Source organism: Rosa rugosa, chromosome 2 (assembly GCF_958449725.1).
Source record: "Rosa rugosa chromosome 2, drRosRugo1.1, whole genome shotgun sequence".
Taxonomy (NCBI): domain Eukaryota; kingdom Viridiplantae; phylum Streptophyta; class Magnoliopsida; order Rosales; family Rosaceae; genus Rosa; species Rosa rugosa.
The window spans coordinates 10,937,781-10,956,638 of NC_084821.1; the positions used below are offsets into that span (position 1 = coordinate 10,937,781).

Sequence of the window (18,858 nt, forward strand, 5' to 3'; positions counted from 1 at the left end):
CACAACCTCTTAGGATTTTCTAGCAAATTGAAATGTAGAGAGAGAGAGAATCGCATAGATGAAGGTGAGGAGAGAGAAATTGGGTCTGAGAAGATGGGTATGCGTGTGATTGGTTTTGATGATGAAGAAGAAAGATTCAATTGGAATTGGAATTGGAATTGGGGTTTTGGATGATGAGCTGCAAGATGGATTACGATCTAGTCAAGGTGGCAGTCGAGGTCTTGGGCGGCTTAGTGGCGGAGCAAGTCGGGTTCTGGTCGGTGAGGACGGGAAGAGGCGGTGAGAACCCGGAGTTGTTGTTGCTGTTGTTGTTGTTGTTGAACACTGGGATTAGGATTATGTAATGGTTGTTGATTCAGCAGAGGTGAAAAGCTGTGGATTGATTAGGTTGGAATTGCATAGGTGATCGGGATTGGGAGGGAGGAAGAGAGATGGGTGCCCATAGTGTGTGTGTGTGTGTGTGAGAGAGAGAGAGAGAGAGAGAGAGAGAGAGAGAGAGCGCTGGGTGCCCAGAGAAAGAAATGCGGGTGCTCAGAGTCAAAAACTGAAAAGACCATATTACCCCTTAAATTAACGACGTCATTGACGTTGTGTACTGATAGTGGGTCGAGTTTCAGATTTCGTGTACTAAAATGCTCGGTTTGGAACTTTATGTATAAGAATTATTAGTGGCCTTTACTTGGTGTACTGTTTGCAAAATTTTCCCTAAAAACATCACCATAGGAGAGGCTATAGCTTAATTGACTCAACATGAAATACTTTCCGGCTTTCCGAGTTCATACACGATAACTTTGTAAGGACTGGCACATTGAGAACTCGAAGAAGAAAAAAAGTTCTAAAATTGGTATTTTGGAGACAGAAATTGTCCACATTACTCTTAGAGCAACTCCAACAGCTTCCCTATAATTTTTGTATTATAGAGGAGCAAAAGTCAAAGGTTTAACCTATTTTTATTCTCCAACTCCAACAGATTCTTTGATAAAAAAAAAAAAAAAAAACTCCAACAGATTTTCTATTTTACAGCAATCTCTAAAATCTCCATCATCTTTCCTTAAAATTTTAGAGATTGCTGTAAATTTAGAGAATTTGATTTTCTCTTTCCTCACTACCCATAAAATGGGGATAGCTATAGGGAATATGTTGGAGCAAAGAGACTCATTTTTTCCTTAAAATAAAGTAAAATCAAAATATAGAGAAGCTGTTGGAGTTGCACTTAAGGAAACAATCGGATCATGTAGACGAACAACGAAAATTAAGAGTGCATATGTATATTTTGAACCTCCTTACAAGATTACGTACCTTTTTCTTTCTTTTGGGACATTTGTTTTAGGTAATGCCTCTTATTAAATAATTAAGGGGATATGATGATTATGATCTGGCTATATATTAGCCATGAACAATGCATGTAATTAGGATTTTTGTTGTTGGGAAAGTGATGGATGCATGTTTGGTACATTGGACAAAATAACATGGAATAATTGGTACGCCAAGAGTACTGAAATTCCAACAAAACCAACTTGAGCTTTCTAGGAAACGCATGCCACACAGCATTTATAATTAAGAACATGCAATGTGGGTAGACTGAGACGATATTTGGTTGGATTTATGTGCTGTTTTTGTGGTCAATTTTAGTGAAGGGGGTTCTTTTGGACAACGAATCATGTTGGCCTGTCTCTTTTCATTATCTCCTCCTTTTTTCTTTGATTGTTTGATTAAGATACTTAATCAAAGATCATGGCATGCGGTCGATCATTAGTTTTCGATAATAAATAAACAGCTAGACAATAATATAATGAGAGTCCTAGAAAGTACTTTCTCTCCCATTTAGCATTTTTCATGTATAAAACTACATTAGTTGTAAACTGTACTACTAGGGAGGCCATATTAGGGCCGGAAACAGACTTGCCGACCAAATATTGTTTAATACATTCTTTCATTAACATGAATTAGAGGCGATCTTGAGTAGCTAGGTTTGGAATGTGTCATTCAACACAAGGCCGCATAACTGCATAAGGCAGAATCATATATTATGCTTAATTCACTTTATAAATTGATTATATTATGAAACATATGATATATATGTATATATACTCGTTTTGATTTTAACCAAATGGGTAAATAACTAAATACTAACACTGTCACTACCATTATCAGGTATTCAGGTACAGTGTCATTAAGATTATACTACCCTTCAACTTATTGACAATTTAGAACATTGACCACAAAATTAGAAGGAAAAGCGGTTATAATATGGATGTTATAAAAGTCTGAAATGATCTAATGCATGAGAATTGAAAGGTGTGTATATCTTCATCGTCATGTTACCAAAATTCTATCGTTTGTACACTTTTCGCGTCCAATCTATTCAGTCCCTGCCTTTGCTTACTACAATGGATCACGGTTTCTAGCAGTGATGTTTTTGAAGACCTTTGGCACTGACGTGCTTTTATAATATGATACTCTAAATTTTTCGAACGTTATCCGCTGACAACTATATACTTATCTAGTTGCATAGTTGGTCGGCAGGAAATAAGAAACAAACACATCTTTATATATGGGCTTCCAGTTTATTTAGATGAAGTTGGGATTCTTAATTCTGACTATGTCGGCGGAGAGCTATTATCCGGAAAACAGATGTGTAAATTAAACAAAAATCTAATAGGAGCACCCCACAAGACAAAAGTTACTTTGTTTACAGCAGTGTGTTCCAATCTGAAATAGTGACGGGCCTAGAACAACATGTGACATTGTGTGGGATTCAAGTTATCCCCAAATGTGGACGGGCTCCTGCCCGATTAGCGGTGTGGTTCAGGTCGAGACAGATATGAACCGATCATTTTATGTAATCGAGCTCAGCACTTGGGAATTAGCCCTCAGTGAAGCCTCTGATCAGGCCGTTCCACTATAACACTTACAACCAGGGTTAAAATTGATTGAAAGAACAAGGAAGAACTTCGTAGATTAGTCGACAGAATGAACGTGTTGAATTAGAGGGTTGCACTCTTTCAAGGCAAAGTTAAGAGGTCCATTCAATTCCATTTACATTGTAAGCACAACACATCTATGTTAATTTCTTCATTGTTAACTTGGTATCACATCAGTAATGATAATGATAAGATATAGTTATTGTTAGCACAAGACTTGGATAAAGAGACCAAAGAGGTCAAGCAGCTTTGTTTGTAATATTCTATGTATTCTCATTCAATAGGAGAGAAATTATTACAAAAGAATCAAGTTAATCAACGAATAAATGAATGTAGGTCAAGTATAAAGAATAAAGAATACAATCAATTCGAGACTAATAAGCTGGATCAATCTCCCTTCTATGAGTGCTAAAAAAAAATGCCTATATAGTCAACGATTTAGCATTAATCTGCCTACAACAAGTCTCATCATTGCGGTTTCATGCCTAAAATTCCTGTCAGCCTGTGTGTTAGATATCTGATTGATGCTGGAATTCCCCCGGCAGATGAATGATGCCTGAAAATCATATGTAGCGCCCCAATTGGACTACCATCACACTAATATCGTCGCGCGAGCCTCGTGATACAGACAGTTCTACCAACTTTTTACACGCCAAAAGGGGTTGTTGTCGATCAATGCCTAAGCATGAAGGTCGAACAATATCCACTGCTTCTTGGTTGCTAACCTGAATTCAAAGAAAAAAGGAATGTCATTTGACTGATTTGGCACTAATTTGATCCAAATGGTATATGAACTGTAGATTCAAATGCAATCAAATAAGGAAAAGGGGAACTTTATACCTTATCCCATAATCCATCTGAAGCCATGATTACGAACTCATGCTCGGTTTTGAGTCTAAGGACTCGACTCTCTGGCTCTGCTGTTACAAACTTTTTAAGGTGCCCATCTCCAATTCCTCTCGATACAGCTAGACAACCCTGAATCCTCCAAGTACCATGGCACATATCAACATAGCCACCCTACAAAGATAAATTCACCAAAACCATCAATCTCAATTCAAATGTGGTTTCAACTCAATTTATGATCCATAATGTGTAAGAATCTATAGAGGAAGAAAGCTTACTACATACCAAGTTCTCAATTCTGGTCCTTTCATCTTCCCTTGCCGGTCGATGATCAGATGTGAGAGCCTCTGCAGCACCTCCTCTGCTCATTACAGCACGGCAATCACCAGCATTGGACACAACAAGGGTTCCGTTCCTGATCATAGCTGTCACACAGCATGATCCACCGCTGAAATCCTCTTTAAGAAAATCAGAATCTGTATTCAGGTAACCATGCTTGACAGATTCCTCAAATTTATCGTCATCGTCCCTCCTCACAACTTCATCTAAAATGTTTTTTCCCAAGTTCTGAGCTGCAAATTCAGCAGCTTTTGCACCTCCATGCCCATCAAATACACCGAAAAACGCCTGCAAACACGAATCTAGAGCATATCAAATTCCAATTCTCCAGCCACTCATTTCAGCTACTACAATAAGCAAGGCCTAAGACACAAAATAATTTCACTATGTGCTATGCATCTAATGTTCTCAATATCCTGCTTGTTTCGCCTAAAACTCAATTCATTTCCCAAATTACATCTCAATTTTTACCGGAACTTCTCAAAGTTCCATAATTAAGCTACTGAAAAACTTAATTACTGATGCAAATTAATCCACAGTAAGAAAAAAGGGGAAGAATTTTTACCTGTTTGGGATCACCTTGAAGATTAAGAGTGGCTGAGTACCGATCCTCTAAAGCCTCTCTCCTCCCTTTCTTACAATACACGGAGAAGTACCCTTCTCTATCTTCCTCCACCAGCTCTCTCCACGCCGCCGCAGACGGCGTCGCCTGAGCAGCCCCAAATCCAGTCGATACAATCGGAATGCAAAGCTTCGCCGGTCGCTTCCTCTTCAATTGCGTCACCGGAGACGAAGATCCGGGAACCGCAGATAGCGTGCTCAGAGACTTCGGAATCCGAAGCCTGAACGGCGACGACGGGGACGGCGACGGCGGAGCCGAATTCGGCGAAGACGAAGATTGCTGCGACGGTTGTTGTTTCAGGTGCGATAGGTTTAGGGTTTCGGGAGCCGAGGAGATCATGGAGGTCTTGTTGCAGTAGAGAGACGGCGGCGGTGAAAATACCGGCGAGTTTGACATCGCGACGGAGCACGACATGTCGTTTTAAGTGTTCGAATTTGTGCTTCTTCTTCTTCTGTGTGTGTTTCTCTTGTCTTGGGTTTTGGATGAAAGAAAAAAGAGGAGATTTTTTTTTCATATATAGCGGTGTAAAGTGGGGTCATGCTTTCCCGTGTTTGTAGGACCCACCGGCTATTTTTTGACCAGTGACTTGGGGCAACACTTCCAGAAAGTCATATTTACCCCTTATTGGTTACTAGGATTTGCTTGATAATAATGATTAAAATTAGTTCTTTTAAAAAAAAAAAAAAAATTAAGATTAGAATTTCTTTTAATCTTATATGGAATTTAGGATAAATGTTTAACTGTGTATGTTTCTAGAGTTTAGTTTTCCTTTGACCAAATAGAATTTGATTGAATCAATTCACCCAAATAACAATTTTAGACTCATATTGTTTCGTTGAATTTGTTTGAACTACAACTCTAAAAATACAGCTATAGTTTCTAGGTTTGTATGTTGGCATCGAGTACTAATGCTCATTGGTTGTTTATTTTTTAACTTTCTTATAAAATTAAAGAAATTTCTTATTTGAACAAATTACAAAAATGAGTCAAGTTGAACAACTTGCTTTAGAATCTTCATTTTTTTCATTCCACAGAACTCGATCAAGGTTCCATGTTATTATGGAGCTTATTTTAATTATAATTATGTGAGAAATAGTTGTTTTGTCTAAGAATTATTAAAATACTAATTTATTCAATTTCAAATTCAAGGTAAATGATTACATTATTATTATTAAAATCTCACCTTCTAAATAATTTTTCTTTAATACAAGTTCAATAAAAGGAAAATATCAAAGCCTTTTCTTGTTCAAGTCAAAATTGTTATGATTTTCCATGGTTGTATTTAGAAATTGTCTAAATGAATAAATGTGACCCAAAGAAAACATCAAACATTTATGTTTGAAACATCCAAAACCTTTTGTTATGGGGGGAGTGGAGTGCTTAGTGAGGAGGGGCAAAACAGTCCAATCCCGGGGTGTGCTCCGTTAATAGTTCAATTGGGTGTGACAGTCGTGTCTTGTGTGTGTGTGTGAAATGGTTTTACAGCGTGATGGGGGATTGGATGAGATATTAAGGGTGAGTCATACACGTTAATTAGGATTTTCAATACACTGTTTTGACTCCTCGGTAATTAAGCTTTGTTATCATTAGATGCCGCCCCCACGTGGGGCCCGCTCTGATTTGGATGGGGATTGCTTCCGGGAAGTTACCGTTGGGAACATCAGCACCGATATTCCATCCAACCGTGTACACGCGTCGATTTGCTGACGTTGTCTTTTGTTTTCAGTGAGAACTGAAGACCGTTGGGGGAGCAACAACGTCTCACTTGTGACGTTGTTTCACTCTTTAGAAAATTTGAGATTTTTAATGTTTGTTTTGAGAAGTTGTATTGACTAGAATTGATAGGACATCACATTCGTGGATCAACTTAGAAGGAGCGGCGAAGGCACGACTTAAAGCTTAAAAGAGTCTACTCAAAATAGGTCGAGTCTCGCCAGTTCAGTCTATATAATATAAACACTCTTATTCACATCTTGTTATTCGACCATCATGTGTCACTAATTGAATCTTGACAAATGACAACTCGATGACGCTTCAATGAACCATAATTTGACAACTTGATCAACTCATCAAATACATCATATAATATAAACACTCTTATTCACATCTTGTTATTCGACCATCATGTGTCACTAATTGAATCTTGACAAATGACAACTCGATGACGCTTCAATGAACCATAATTTGACAACTTGATCAACTCATCAAATACATCATATAATATAAACACTCTTATTCACATCTTGTTATTCGACCATCATGTGTCACTAATTGAATCTTGACAAATGACAACTCGATGATGCTTGACAACTTGATCAACTCATCAAATACATCATCTCAAAGGTTTATATATACATATTGAGTTTTTATTTTATATTTTTATTTTATTGACATTTAGAGAGTTATCGTTTATTTATTTATTCAAATATGTAACCATAAGTCAGTTTGATAACCCACTAGGCCACTACAAAGTAGCAGCCAATTCCATGGTAGCCATTCCTCTTGAGGCCGTTTCAACACCAAGGTATCGAAGACTACATGTCGGTAAACGTATGCAAAACTTCTAACCCAAGATGTTTCGGCTGGACCTGCCTGAGTGTGTTGAATATCAGCCTATTTGGAGTTTGGGCCGTCACCCGTCCTATAACAATTCCTAATGTGGCACGGAGTACAATTCCAAGCAATGACTACTCCTTATACATCTAGGGCTGCAATTCTCTTTCTTAGATTAGCTAACTATCAATCTTCATCATGAATTCACGATGAACTTAAGTGCTATATAGAGGCATAAAAAGTGTAGATATATATTATGACAAAGGTTTAGGTAAAAAAAAAATACCCTTTCAAAAAAAGAAAGGAAAAAAAGAAAAGAAAAGAAAACTCTGCAAACCCTAACCCCATAAGGCTGTTGTTGTTGGTCAAACTCTGGAATTAAGTTCTAGATCAGAATGAGTCTGGAGAGCAGTAATGATTCACCTTCCGGCAGTAGTAAGGCACTATATTCTTGTTCTGATGATGAGAGTGAGATTGGAATTAGTGATAGGAGAAAAAGGCATAAAGTAGAGAATAGTCATGGGTCGTCCACTACAAAGAAGGAGATCAAGGATGAGACTTCGGAAAAGATTAATCCTCAGTCATTATTATTCCAATTCTAGTGTGGGATTTGATTATATACGCGAAAGAGTAAGGAATCACAAGGATGAAATTGACCGTTTACGCAAGGCAAACACTAAGATGTTAGTGTCCTGCCACAAAAAACTCCACTTGGTTATTGACCTAGATCACACCCTGCTAAATACCACCAGTCTCTCCGATATGTCGCCGGAAGAAGAATATTTGAAGACCCAAACAGACTATTGTTTGCAGAATATCGATGCTTTCAAATACGAGTTACCTCCCAAACATAAGATGACCAAGCTGAGGCCCTTTGTCAGAACCTTTCTAAAGGAAGCCAGCAACATGTTTGACATGTACATATACACAGCTGGTTCACGTCCTTACGCATTGAAAATGGTTGAGCTCCTCGGAAAAGACTACTTCGGGTCTAGGGTTATATCTCGTGATGATTTTAATGATAGCTTCAAAATGAGTGTCTAGAACTTATTACTTATGCATGGCAAAGAGTCTGCTGTTTTGATCCTTGATGATAACATGGATGCATGGACAAGGGAAAATCAGAGCAACCTGATACTAATGCGAAAGTATCTATTCTTTAAATCCAAATCGGCTCCCTATAATCGAAATTTCAAGACTCTTTCTGAATTGAAAATTGATGAGATTGATGAGTTGTCTCAACAACCCTATCTTGCAACTATTCTCCAACTTCTGAAGCAAATCCACAGCATGTTCTTCGATGATGAAGCGACTGTTGGGGACAATCTTATCGACAGAGATGTGAGGAAGGTGTTGGAAACTCTTAGGAAGAATGTCTTGAAAGGGTGTAAGATTGTTTTCCCCCCTCGTCGGCCCGATATGATTCAGTGGTGGAATATGGCACAGCGTTTGGGAGCTACTTGTGTTAAGAAAGTGGATGATCCATCAGTGACACATGTGGTTGCGACGCAAACTGATGCTGGAAGGCCAATGGCGGTGGAGGACAACAAGTTGTTGGTCCATTTCCGGTGGATAGAAGAATCAAACTTTATGTGGCAAAAGCAACCTGAAGACAAGTTTCCTGTTCCTGTAATTGAGGTTGGCAAAATTGTCCAACCTGAAAGTGCCAGCCCTGAAATTACCAGCCCCGAAATTACCCTCCCTGGATTCTTCACCCGCCTCCGATCAGTATTCCTTCCCTCATTCCTTGACCCGGTTACCTTGTTGGCTACAATAAGTGGCCTGATTGGCAGGAAAAGGAAGAGGTTATAGTAGTAGTCTCTGTTTTGGATTGGTAGTGATTTAATCATAAATTTCTTTAGGCAGAAAATGATTTGGTTCATTTTTTCTGAATGAAGATCAAATTTCATTGATAGCTTGCTTACTCAAGCAAGATGATTACAATCAAATTGCATTACATCAAGGATAATATTTGGCGTAGTATGATACCAGACAGTCCTACAATCAGGCCTCAAAGCCTACATTAGCTAATCTATGAGCAACTGCATTGCATGTTCTAGGGTTGAACTCAATTTTCACTCCCCTAATTCTCTGCAAAGCCATCTTTATTGCCACAGTTTACGTATAACTCAATATTCAGTACTACTAACCCCTTGCGAGCCTCCAAGCAATCGGTTTCAATTGTCACATTTTGCAGCTTCATTGATTCAAATTGTAGTTCCTAAACCCCATGTTTGCACAACCTGTGCAACGGCAGCAATGAACTGCCCCAAAAATGATTTGGTTCATTGAAGAATAGCTAATTCTTGTTTTGTTTTTCTTTATTCTTTTTGGTCTGGATTGATGAATAGCTAATGTAACTATGTGAGCATGAATATGTTAAATGGCATTACAACTTCATCTGAGCTAGTCAGCTAGAATTGTATAAATTAAGATGAAGAATAAAATTGGCTAAAGATAGTTAAATTATTCCATTATATTCAGGCCAAGAAAGGTCCAGCTGGTATTCATGAGAGTTCAAGATCAGTCCTCAAATTACTCTTGGAACGAAGATCACCATTGGATTTGGCATGACAAATCAATTTTATACCATTCTAACTTTGAATGTCGGAGACAGAGAGAGATAAACAAACTCAAGCCCAATGTAATAAACCATTTCCTTATTTTCGGGTCATGTCCTTCTTGGTGCCATTTTAACTCTTCGATGGTGTTCTTGACAGTTCAAGATGACCCCTCAAATAACTCATTTGGGGAAGATCACAATTGGATTTGTATTAACTTCTTTAAGATGGGTATTCTGTTTTTTTACTCTTTGGTTCCTCCAAAGTTCAACCATCAGTTCTAAACCCTAACAACCATTTTTTAGACCTATTTGTTCAAACCCCAGAAATGCTTAATGACACCAGACTCCAAAACTTTTCAGCCAATCTAACAAAACCAAGGGAAAATGTCGATTGAAAAACTTCAAACTTTTCAGAGTTGGATTAGATCCAAGCTGGTATCAATCGACGAAAAAATTGTTAAAACTGAATGTAATTTAGTTCTCCGACGTCCAAATACCACACTTATATATGGCATTAGATAGCGAGGAGAACCTCATTCTCGGCTTCACTTGAGAAAAAAACACACACAAAACCGACTTAAGTGCATGTTGAATACGAATTTGAAGCCCTTCAACCCTAAAACCCCAAAAATCACAGAAACAAGATTTGAAATTTAGCTGCCCCACGTTCTTGTTCTCCCACACTAACAATTTGGGGGAAAATATATATATGACACAGAGCAGCACGATCAATTTTGCTTCAAGGGAACGAGTCATTTGGGAATTGAACGATCCACAATGACCAGATAGAGAAGCCTTATTAACACACAGAATTCAAAAACACAAGCAATGAAGAAAAGAGGAGGCGGCGGCCGAGGAAGGAAGAGAATTGGGAATGGGAGAAGAGGAGGCTTTGAGGCCTTAATATATAGTGGATGAGGGAAGAGGAGGAGAGATCCAACGGTTCTTTACTTTCGTGTGGATCAACGGTTAAAAATCTTTCGATCTAATAATACCCTAATAATCTTGTGGTAAATTTACAGTACTGTCCTTGTCCTCCTGCTTAGGTAAGGGTTTATATCGGATACACATACTCATGTAAAAAAGAAATGTTAATGTATCGATCAATCAAATAGACTAGTTTGATATAAAGATAGACTAACTCAATATAAAAGTACACACATTTTTTTTTTTTCTTTTAGATCAAGCAAAACTAATCTACTAATGTATGAAGTCGGTCTACTACTGTATCGAATCTAAAAGACCTGATAATAGGTATACCTAAGTATTGTAGAACTTTTTGTTTAATAGTTATATGAAGATGTAACACGCTCAACTAGTTCAATACACGGGGCATGCCTCAAGTATCTCCAGAATTTAGATATACCGAAACACAATAGACCTATCTTATCCGAAACTATTACATGATTTTCATTGGTATTCTACTTGACATTGGCCACTTCCCACCACTTTTGATACTATTTTACTGAAACAAGAAATGAGCAAGTCAACTTCTTCCTCCTCCAGACATTGATCGAAACCCAGCTTAGTGACTTCAAATCCAATAACCCTCATCTGCCGGCATTAGCAAAGACAGCATATCTTTTTCTCTCTTCTCTGTCTTTCATCAATCAGGAACCACTGGCTTCTCTTCTTATGTTCCTTTTTCTTTTTTGAAAAGTTTAAAAGATTAGTATTGGGTATTTAGGAAATGAGGAAGGATTGATAAGTTTCTTTATACAAAAGGAAGAACCGTAGCATTCCAAAAGGACAAGCAAGGCACTGGTCATAACCGAGAACCATAATCTTTGTTCAGATAATTAAATCAGGAGTCTACAGCTGGGAGTGATACAATCTGCAGAATTAAGTAAATATAAGCCAAAAACATGAGCAAATGGTGTAGAAATGGCAGTACAACCACAGTTGCTCTTACAAAAAGTCAACATTTTCACAAGTCGAAGGAAACACTAATTGTAGTACAAGCAGCAGCTGCATTCAAATCATCAATCACTTCACAAATTTGAACCTTCCAGGTCCATGCTTTCTCTAGCCCTCACCATAGATGCCTGAAATTATAATTGAAGAACAGTTAAAACTACAGTTTCAGTTTAATCATGAAAGGTCCATACCACCTGATAGTCCAACTGAAAGGACTTAAAATGCATCACACTACATGTTAGTGCAGTTCTTACACCGATTAGTTCTACTGAAAAAGATTGAAGAACACAGCAGGACAAAATATCCAAGGCCAAAAGCACCTCTTTTATTCAGCTCCTAAATGTAAACTGCAACCGATGATTAATGATCTAGACACATGTTTGAGTACCCTACTGACTCGAAGGCACCTCTGAAATTTAGGCTAGTCTTTTTGGTTTCACCTTTCATGGCAGCCCTACCTCAGTAAGTATTTAGATTTTCATTGACACAATTCCAAAACACGAAGTGCAGGCTATAAAAATCACGCAAATTGTGTGATTGGAGGTGGTTTAAACCTTTCAGTACATTCAGGTGTCAAGAACTTTATAAAGGAGGATAAAGTGGCTAAAAGAAACTTCAGTTTTGCAAAAATAGATAAGTAGGTTATAAAGGAGGTATGCCAAAATCTTAACATCCAAACTACTCGGAGAACCTCAATGACAACCCTACAACCAAAAAATTAAATTTACACCATAATAGAGCTGGAAACAATAGTAAGTGGAAACATGATTCCTTTCTACATGGCATTGAAACTACATATCTTCATATATCTTCAGTCAGTTGTACCATCAAATCCAAGTACATCACTACTGCAGAAGTATACATTGCTAAGTTCTGGTATATTTAAGGATTATGCAACCAAAGTAATATCCAAAAGATAAAAAGGTATAAATGCTACCTCTTGCAAAACTCTGTTAAATACCGTGAGCTATTGTAACAGATGAACCACATTAACACCAGGACCAACGTATCTGTCAAAATTAAGGATTTCACAAGTGCAATACTGTAACAGCTCAGAGGAAATGAGAGAACTCCTTCCTAAATTTGATTAAGAATGGTGGGAGACAAAGTAAATAAAGTTCCAACCTAAAAACTTGCACAATCTGCTTTCACAACTATAAAAGACATACATAAAGCAAATTGGAGGAAAAAAATTGTGCAAATAGGATACTGAAAAGATAACGCTCCCACCAATCCAACATATAGAGCCCAAAAGTGACATTGTACAGATAGATCTTACGTTGAACCCAATTCATGGCTCCAGGACCTACACACAAAGATCACAAACGTACACTTATCAGTTGGGAGAACAATCAGCATATCAAAGAAACATACATCCACTAAAAAAACAAATTACAAATTTCCAGCAGTAAACAAAATAAAATAAAAAAGTAAGAACTGGGAATAACAAGATTGCAGCAAACTTTATGCATTGAAAAGTTACCTAGCTTACAATATTACAATTGATTCCTAATGATAAGCCTGTCACACCCCAAATTTTATGCAGTGAAAAATTATCAATAGCAAATAAATTTTGAGTGTGAATCGGAATAGATTCCAATGCTGAAGAATAATTATTTATCCTCAAATGCCAGAAAAAGAAAATAAAACTATAAGCCTTACAACCTTTGTGAAAGTATAGATTCAACTCCTAAATAAATAGGGAGGATCTAGATCCTCACATTTCAAGTTTAAGGAGGTCCTCTCTAGATCCTCCCTATATATTTAGTTATTTACACATGTACCAGACAAGATCAATAGAACAACAAAAGGTGATGAATGTAGAATAATTTCCGTGAAAGATTTTCCAGTCTTTGAACATATGTCACGATGTAAATATATGTCACGATGTAAATATTACAAGAATTGCATGAGTTCAGAGGTGTCAAAAATGAAGTTACAAGTACTAGAACAGAACCAAGACAAGATATCTCAAAGACATAATGCCATGCGGCAGTGGTTGCCACCTTAGCATCATCTTCAACCTCCCACTAGAACCCAGGTTATTCAGATTTTCGCACCAGAAAATTTGATACAGCTCTCCCACCTCAAAGTCCTCTGCAGGACTCAATTCTTATCTGTTTTAAGTGATTCTTGATCCTATGGAAAGAGGATGAAACCCTCTATAATGCAGTATCAGTTTTAACCCAGTTGAGGAGCTCAATAAACCAGGTAAGCCCTGAAATCCAACTGGGTCATTATTGTAGAGAACCAACAAAAATACGACTTCTCACTATGATAACTTCCTTGTTTCTCAATCAAATTAAGCAAATAATATATCAATTTTATGCTACTCGAAGTGCCCATCAAGTTTGTGTAATCAGATCATAGATTTGAGGACTAACAAGAAAAAATAATTTCACCAACAACAATATTTTCGACCAAAGCAGTAAAGGAGGAATATGCAACTAACACCAAGCTTCATACAACCAAGCTTTCATATGATCGAAGTTCTTAACAACACAATATAGCAGATACTTGAAATAGACATCTCAAGGGGCAAAACCAGGATTTGTTCTAGGCTCAACAAAGAAGATGAAACTTTTTTTATATGATTGCTGTAATGATCAGAAGGTGCCTCTGCCTTGTACCTTGTTTTAATCTGAAATATATGCATTGCTAAGAATACGGAAAAATCAAAGCACAACCCAATTTCATATTGCCATCTCAAACCACCATAATAGCTAGCTAGTTGCAATTGTGAATTGTTATCACATGCCATCAGAAATCAATAAGAAGATCCATCTGTTCATTATAGCAAAGTTCATTTCCTCTTTTCAAAGGTTCATGCTTTAGTTATTTTCTGCAATTAGTGTGCCAAAAGGTTCATACTTTATACAATAGTAGTGAAAAAGACTACAATTTGATTCAACAGATCTAAATCAAAGTCAACAAGAGCAATTTGAATCCAATTCAAATCCAAAGAAAAATAGTACTTACTCATGGACGAGTACTTGATTTCCTTAATAGCCGATTCGGTGCATAAACCAAATCACTGATTAGAGAGAGAGAGAGAGAGAGAGAGCTCACTACGCACCTATTCGAACAAGAAGAAGAAGAAGAAGAAGAAGAAGACCACGAGGTGGCGGGTAATGGGCAGGCAAAGCCCACATTGCAAAGCCCAAGTTCCCGTAATGGGCAGGCACCTATTATTATTATTTTTTTTAATTTTTTTTTTTTTTATCAAATACAACAACTAGTCTATTGTGAGTCGAACTCACGACCTACCACTTATAAATGAGAGACTTATGCCACTAGATCAAATGATACTGGGCTATTATTATTATTATTATTATTTCAATATGATTTAACAAACTTCACAAAAAGAAGTTTCATTCTGTTCAACTCAGATTTCGTTGCACCCTGTTGAAAGAAACACCGCAGGTGTTCCCTCCGGCGGATGGGTTACTATTTGGTTTTCAGCAGACAACACTGGTGTTTCTCATTTAGACGGTTTTCAACATCGTCCTAACAATTTCTGTTGTCTGAAAAGACAATCACTTCCCCTAGGTTCTCTCCCTCTGGGAAATAGTGTCAAGTTTTTGTACAATTTTGTTATTACATATTGTTCATAGTTACTTGGTTTTCATATTATTTTCATATTTCACAATGGCTGTGTGAGATGAACAGACGAACATGGAACAATTTCTTAATCTAATTGAAAGAACTCGTATTCGTGCATCCCAATCTGTCCTTGATGATCTCAGTAAGGTCTTGTTATGAAGATGGTAATAAGAAGAGGTTTTAGAAGGGGTGATTTTATCAATACTATGACGAGGCTATGGAAACCAGCCAAAAGGCTTGACAGTTAAAACAGTAGTAGCAAATATTTTTCTATTCAACTTTCTGCATCATCCAGATATGATGGATGTACGTGTTAAACAAAGAGCCTTGATCGATCTTTTGTAGGCAACCTTATATTGTTGCAGCAAGTAGGTCTTTCTTCCACTCTGCATAGTCTGGACATGAGACATCTCTTTCTGGGGTCATGCTCAATAAAGTGTACTGAATGCGAATGACAGATACTATAGCGAAACTCATTGGTGATACTTTGGGAACATAGATTTATGTTCGTTGATACATAGAGTTTGATTGCATAGGAGAAACTCTTCATATTCGGATTCGATTGGATGAGTATCGCCCTCTATGCAGTGTTAAACAGCGACAAGCGTGGCCCGTGACCGGTCTGTCCCAACTTAACCACCCTTTAGGTGTTGGGTTTTAATCACAAAAGGCCTCGGTACAATTGGGTGAGATCCACCCACTTATAAGTTATATTTTATTAGATTAAATTATGTTTAGTCCCTGTATAATGACCCTTTTCTCGTTTCAGTCCCTGACATTCTCAATTAATCTGAAAAGTCCCTAACGTCAAAATTTCCTTCTGATTGGTCCCTCCCGCGTCAAATTAGGAGTTGGCCTTAGGTGAAATGTCCAATATACCCCTATGTTATTTCTTTTTCCTTTTTAATTTTTTTTCCTTTTTTTTTTCTTTTTCCTTTTTAATCTCTTTTTTTTCCTTTTTTTCTTTGGGAGTTTCTATTTATACCTCTAAAATTGGTATTTGGATCTCTTTATTTTTTCAATAGATAGCTGACTTTGTCAACTCATATCAAAAGGAAAAAAGAAAAAAAAGGAGAAAAAGAAATTAAAAAGAAATAACAGAGGGGTATATTGGACATTTCACGTAAGGCCAACTCCAAATTTGACGCGGGAGGGACCAATCAGACGGAAATTTTAACGTTAGGGACTTTTAAGATTAATTGAGAATGTCAGGGACTGAAATGAAAAAAAAGGTCATAGTACAGGGACTAAACATAATTTAGTTGTATTTTATTTGTCACTTTTCCAATGTGAGATCTTTCCTCTCCAACACGCCCCCTCACGTGCAACCTAACTCTAGGTCTGCATGTGAAATTAATTAATCCAATTTCCACATTGGAAATTGGGACACAAGTCTCATATCGGAGACTTGGTTGATACAATCCAAGGCCCACATTGGACACTTGGTAATTTCGATGGCAATACAGGGAACCCCAATTTGGGCTCATGATACGTGCCTACGTGGAGACGCAATTGGAGAAGGACCCGCTCTGATACCATGTTAAACAGCGACAAGCGTGGCCCGTGGCCCACCATTTGGTATCAAAGCAAATGAGCTGTCAAATACCTTCATTGACACTCCTTTAGTAAGAACATCAGCTAATTGCTCCTCTGAGTTTACAAATGGAAAGCGAATAACCTTTATGTCAAGATTTTCTTTAATAAAATGGCGGTCAACCTCCACATGCTTTGTTCTATCATGCTGAACTGGATTATGTGCAATCTCAATGGCAGCTGTATTATCACAATGCAAATCCATAGGCTTTTTAAGCTTGTAACCCAGGTCTTTCAAGACATTACGAATCCACAACATTTCACAGACTCCGTGTGCCATACCTCGGAACTCAGCTTCTGCACTTGATCTGGCAACAACTTTCTGCTTTTTGCTACGCCAAGTGACAAGGTTCCCTCCAACAAAAGTGAAGTACCCAGATGTAGAACGTCTGTCAGTTTTATCCCCAGCCCAATCTGCATCTGTGTACCCAACAACTTCCAATTCATCTTTTTTCTGAAACAGTAACCCTTTACCTGGCGCCATGTACCTCAAAATACGAAAGACTGCATCCATATGCTCTTCACTAGGACAATGCATAAATTGACTAACAACACTCACAGCATAAACAATATCAGGTCTAGTATGTGAAAGATAAATCAACCTTCCTACAAGACGTTGATACCTCCTTTTATCAATTGGAACTTGATCAGGATAAATAGCAAGTTTGTGATTCATCTCAATGGGTGTCTCCATTGGTCTGCAGTCCAACATCCCCGTTTCAGCAAGTAAATCAAGGACATACTTCCTTTGTGAAAGCAAAATCCCTTTCTTAGACCTTGCAACTTCAATACCCAGAAAATACTGCAGTTGTCCCAGATCCTTCATTTCAAACTCCTTTGACAGATACTTTTGCAATTCATTCATCTCTTTCGGATCATCCCCTCTAACAATCATGTCATCAACATACACAATAAGAGCTGTAATCTTACCATTCTTGCGTTTGATAAACAAGGTATGGTCAGAATTGCTCTGTCTGTACCCAAAGGCTTTCATGGACTTTGAAAATCTTCCAAACCAAGCTCTTGGAGATTGCTTCAGGCCATACAAAGACTTCTTCAATTTACACACCTTGCCAACGTCACTTGGGTAATTCTTAACACCTGGGGGCACATCCATGTACACTTCTTCCTCCAAATTCCCATTAAGAAACGCATTCTTCACATTAAACTGGTGCAAGGGCCAACCTTTGTTTGCTGCAAGTGAGATTAGAATCCGGACAGTATTAATCTTTGCCACAGGTGCAAAAGTCTCCTCATAATCAATTCCATAGCGTTGTGTATATCCTTTGGCAACTAACCTCGCCTTGTATCTATTAATAGTTCCATCTGCATTAAGCTTCACAGTAATTACCCAACGACATCCTACAATCTTCTTTCCAACCGGCATAGGTACTAGCTCCCATGTTGCATTCTTTTGAAGAGCTTCCAATTCTTCATTCATCGCCTTTGTCCATTTTGGATCCGTCAATGCATCTTGCACGTTACTAGGAATAGATATAGTAGATAATTGATTAACAACAAGTGCATGTGACCCTGAAATCCTATGGTTAGACATAAAATTAGCTATAGGGTATTTAGCTTTGGCTTTGATATCTGGTTCATATTGTTTCTTAGGAATTCCCTTGGTAACCCTTTGTGATTTCCTAGGTTCGACACTTTCTAACCCAGAAGATTCATTAAAGTTTAGGGGTACCTGAGGAGGATCATTCTGACAGGGATCTTCAGTTGGTGATGCAGAAGGGGGAATATCTTGTGTGTGAGCTTCAGATACGTCTTGATTTTGATTCAAACTATCCAGAAAAGTCGTCTCTTCTGTCTCGGAATTCACAACACTCTGTTCGGCAGTCGCATTTTCTGTTTCGGAATTCGCAACACTTCGTTCTGCAGTCGCATTGTCT

The 18,858-nt window shown here is 37.8% G+C and overlaps 2 protein-coding genes, 1 long non-coding RNA gene and 1 other non-coding gene across 4 annotated transcripts; 1 reads left to right on the forward strand and 3 right to left on the reverse strand.

Annotated features, from left to right (window-relative positions):
• Nucleotides 1–3,172: 3,172 nt before the first annotated feature.
• Nucleotides 3,173–5,217, reverse strand: LOC133732305 (probable protein phosphatase 2C 25). The gene is made up of 4 exons (XM_062159830.1): nt 4,675–5,217; nt 4,056–4,397; nt 3,765–3,944; nt 3,173–3,649 (listed from the first exon to the last, which is right to left on the reverse strand). The coding sequence occupies exons 1-4, from the start codon at nt 5,143–5,145 to the stop codon at nt 3,488–3,490; spliced, it is 1,155 nt and encodes a 384-aa protein (XP_062015814.1). The 5' UTR covers nt 5,146–5,217; the 3' UTR covers nt 3,173–3,487.
• A 3,123-nt stretch (nt 5,218–8,340) lies between these two features.
• LOC133730331 (RNA polymerase II C-terminal domain phosphatase-like 4) lies at nt 8,341–9,096 on the forward strand. Its single transcript, XM_062157947.1, has one exon. The coding sequence runs from the start codon at nt 8,341–8,343 to the stop codon at nt 9,094–9,096; it is 756 nt and encodes a 251-aa protein (XP_062013931.1).
• Nucleotides 9,097–10,317: 1,221 nt separating this feature from the next.
• On the reverse strand, nt 10,318–10,457 carry LOC133734971 (small nucleolar RNA snoR136). The gene has a single exon (XR_009858714.1). It is a non-coding gene; the product is annotated as a small nucleolar RNA snoR136 (small nucleolar RNA).
• A 1,158-nt stretch (nt 10,458–11,615) lies between these two features.
• LOC133734758 (uncharacterized) lies at nt 11,616–14,902 on the reverse strand. The gene is made up of 4 exons (XR_009858553.1): nt 14,744–14,902; nt 12,975–13,070; nt 12,702–12,774; nt 11,616–11,892 (listed from the first exon to the last, which is right to left on the reverse strand). It is a non-coding gene; the product is annotated as an uncharacterized LOC133734758 (long non-coding RNA).
• Between the last annotated feature and the right edge of the window lie 3,956 nt (nt 14,903–18,858).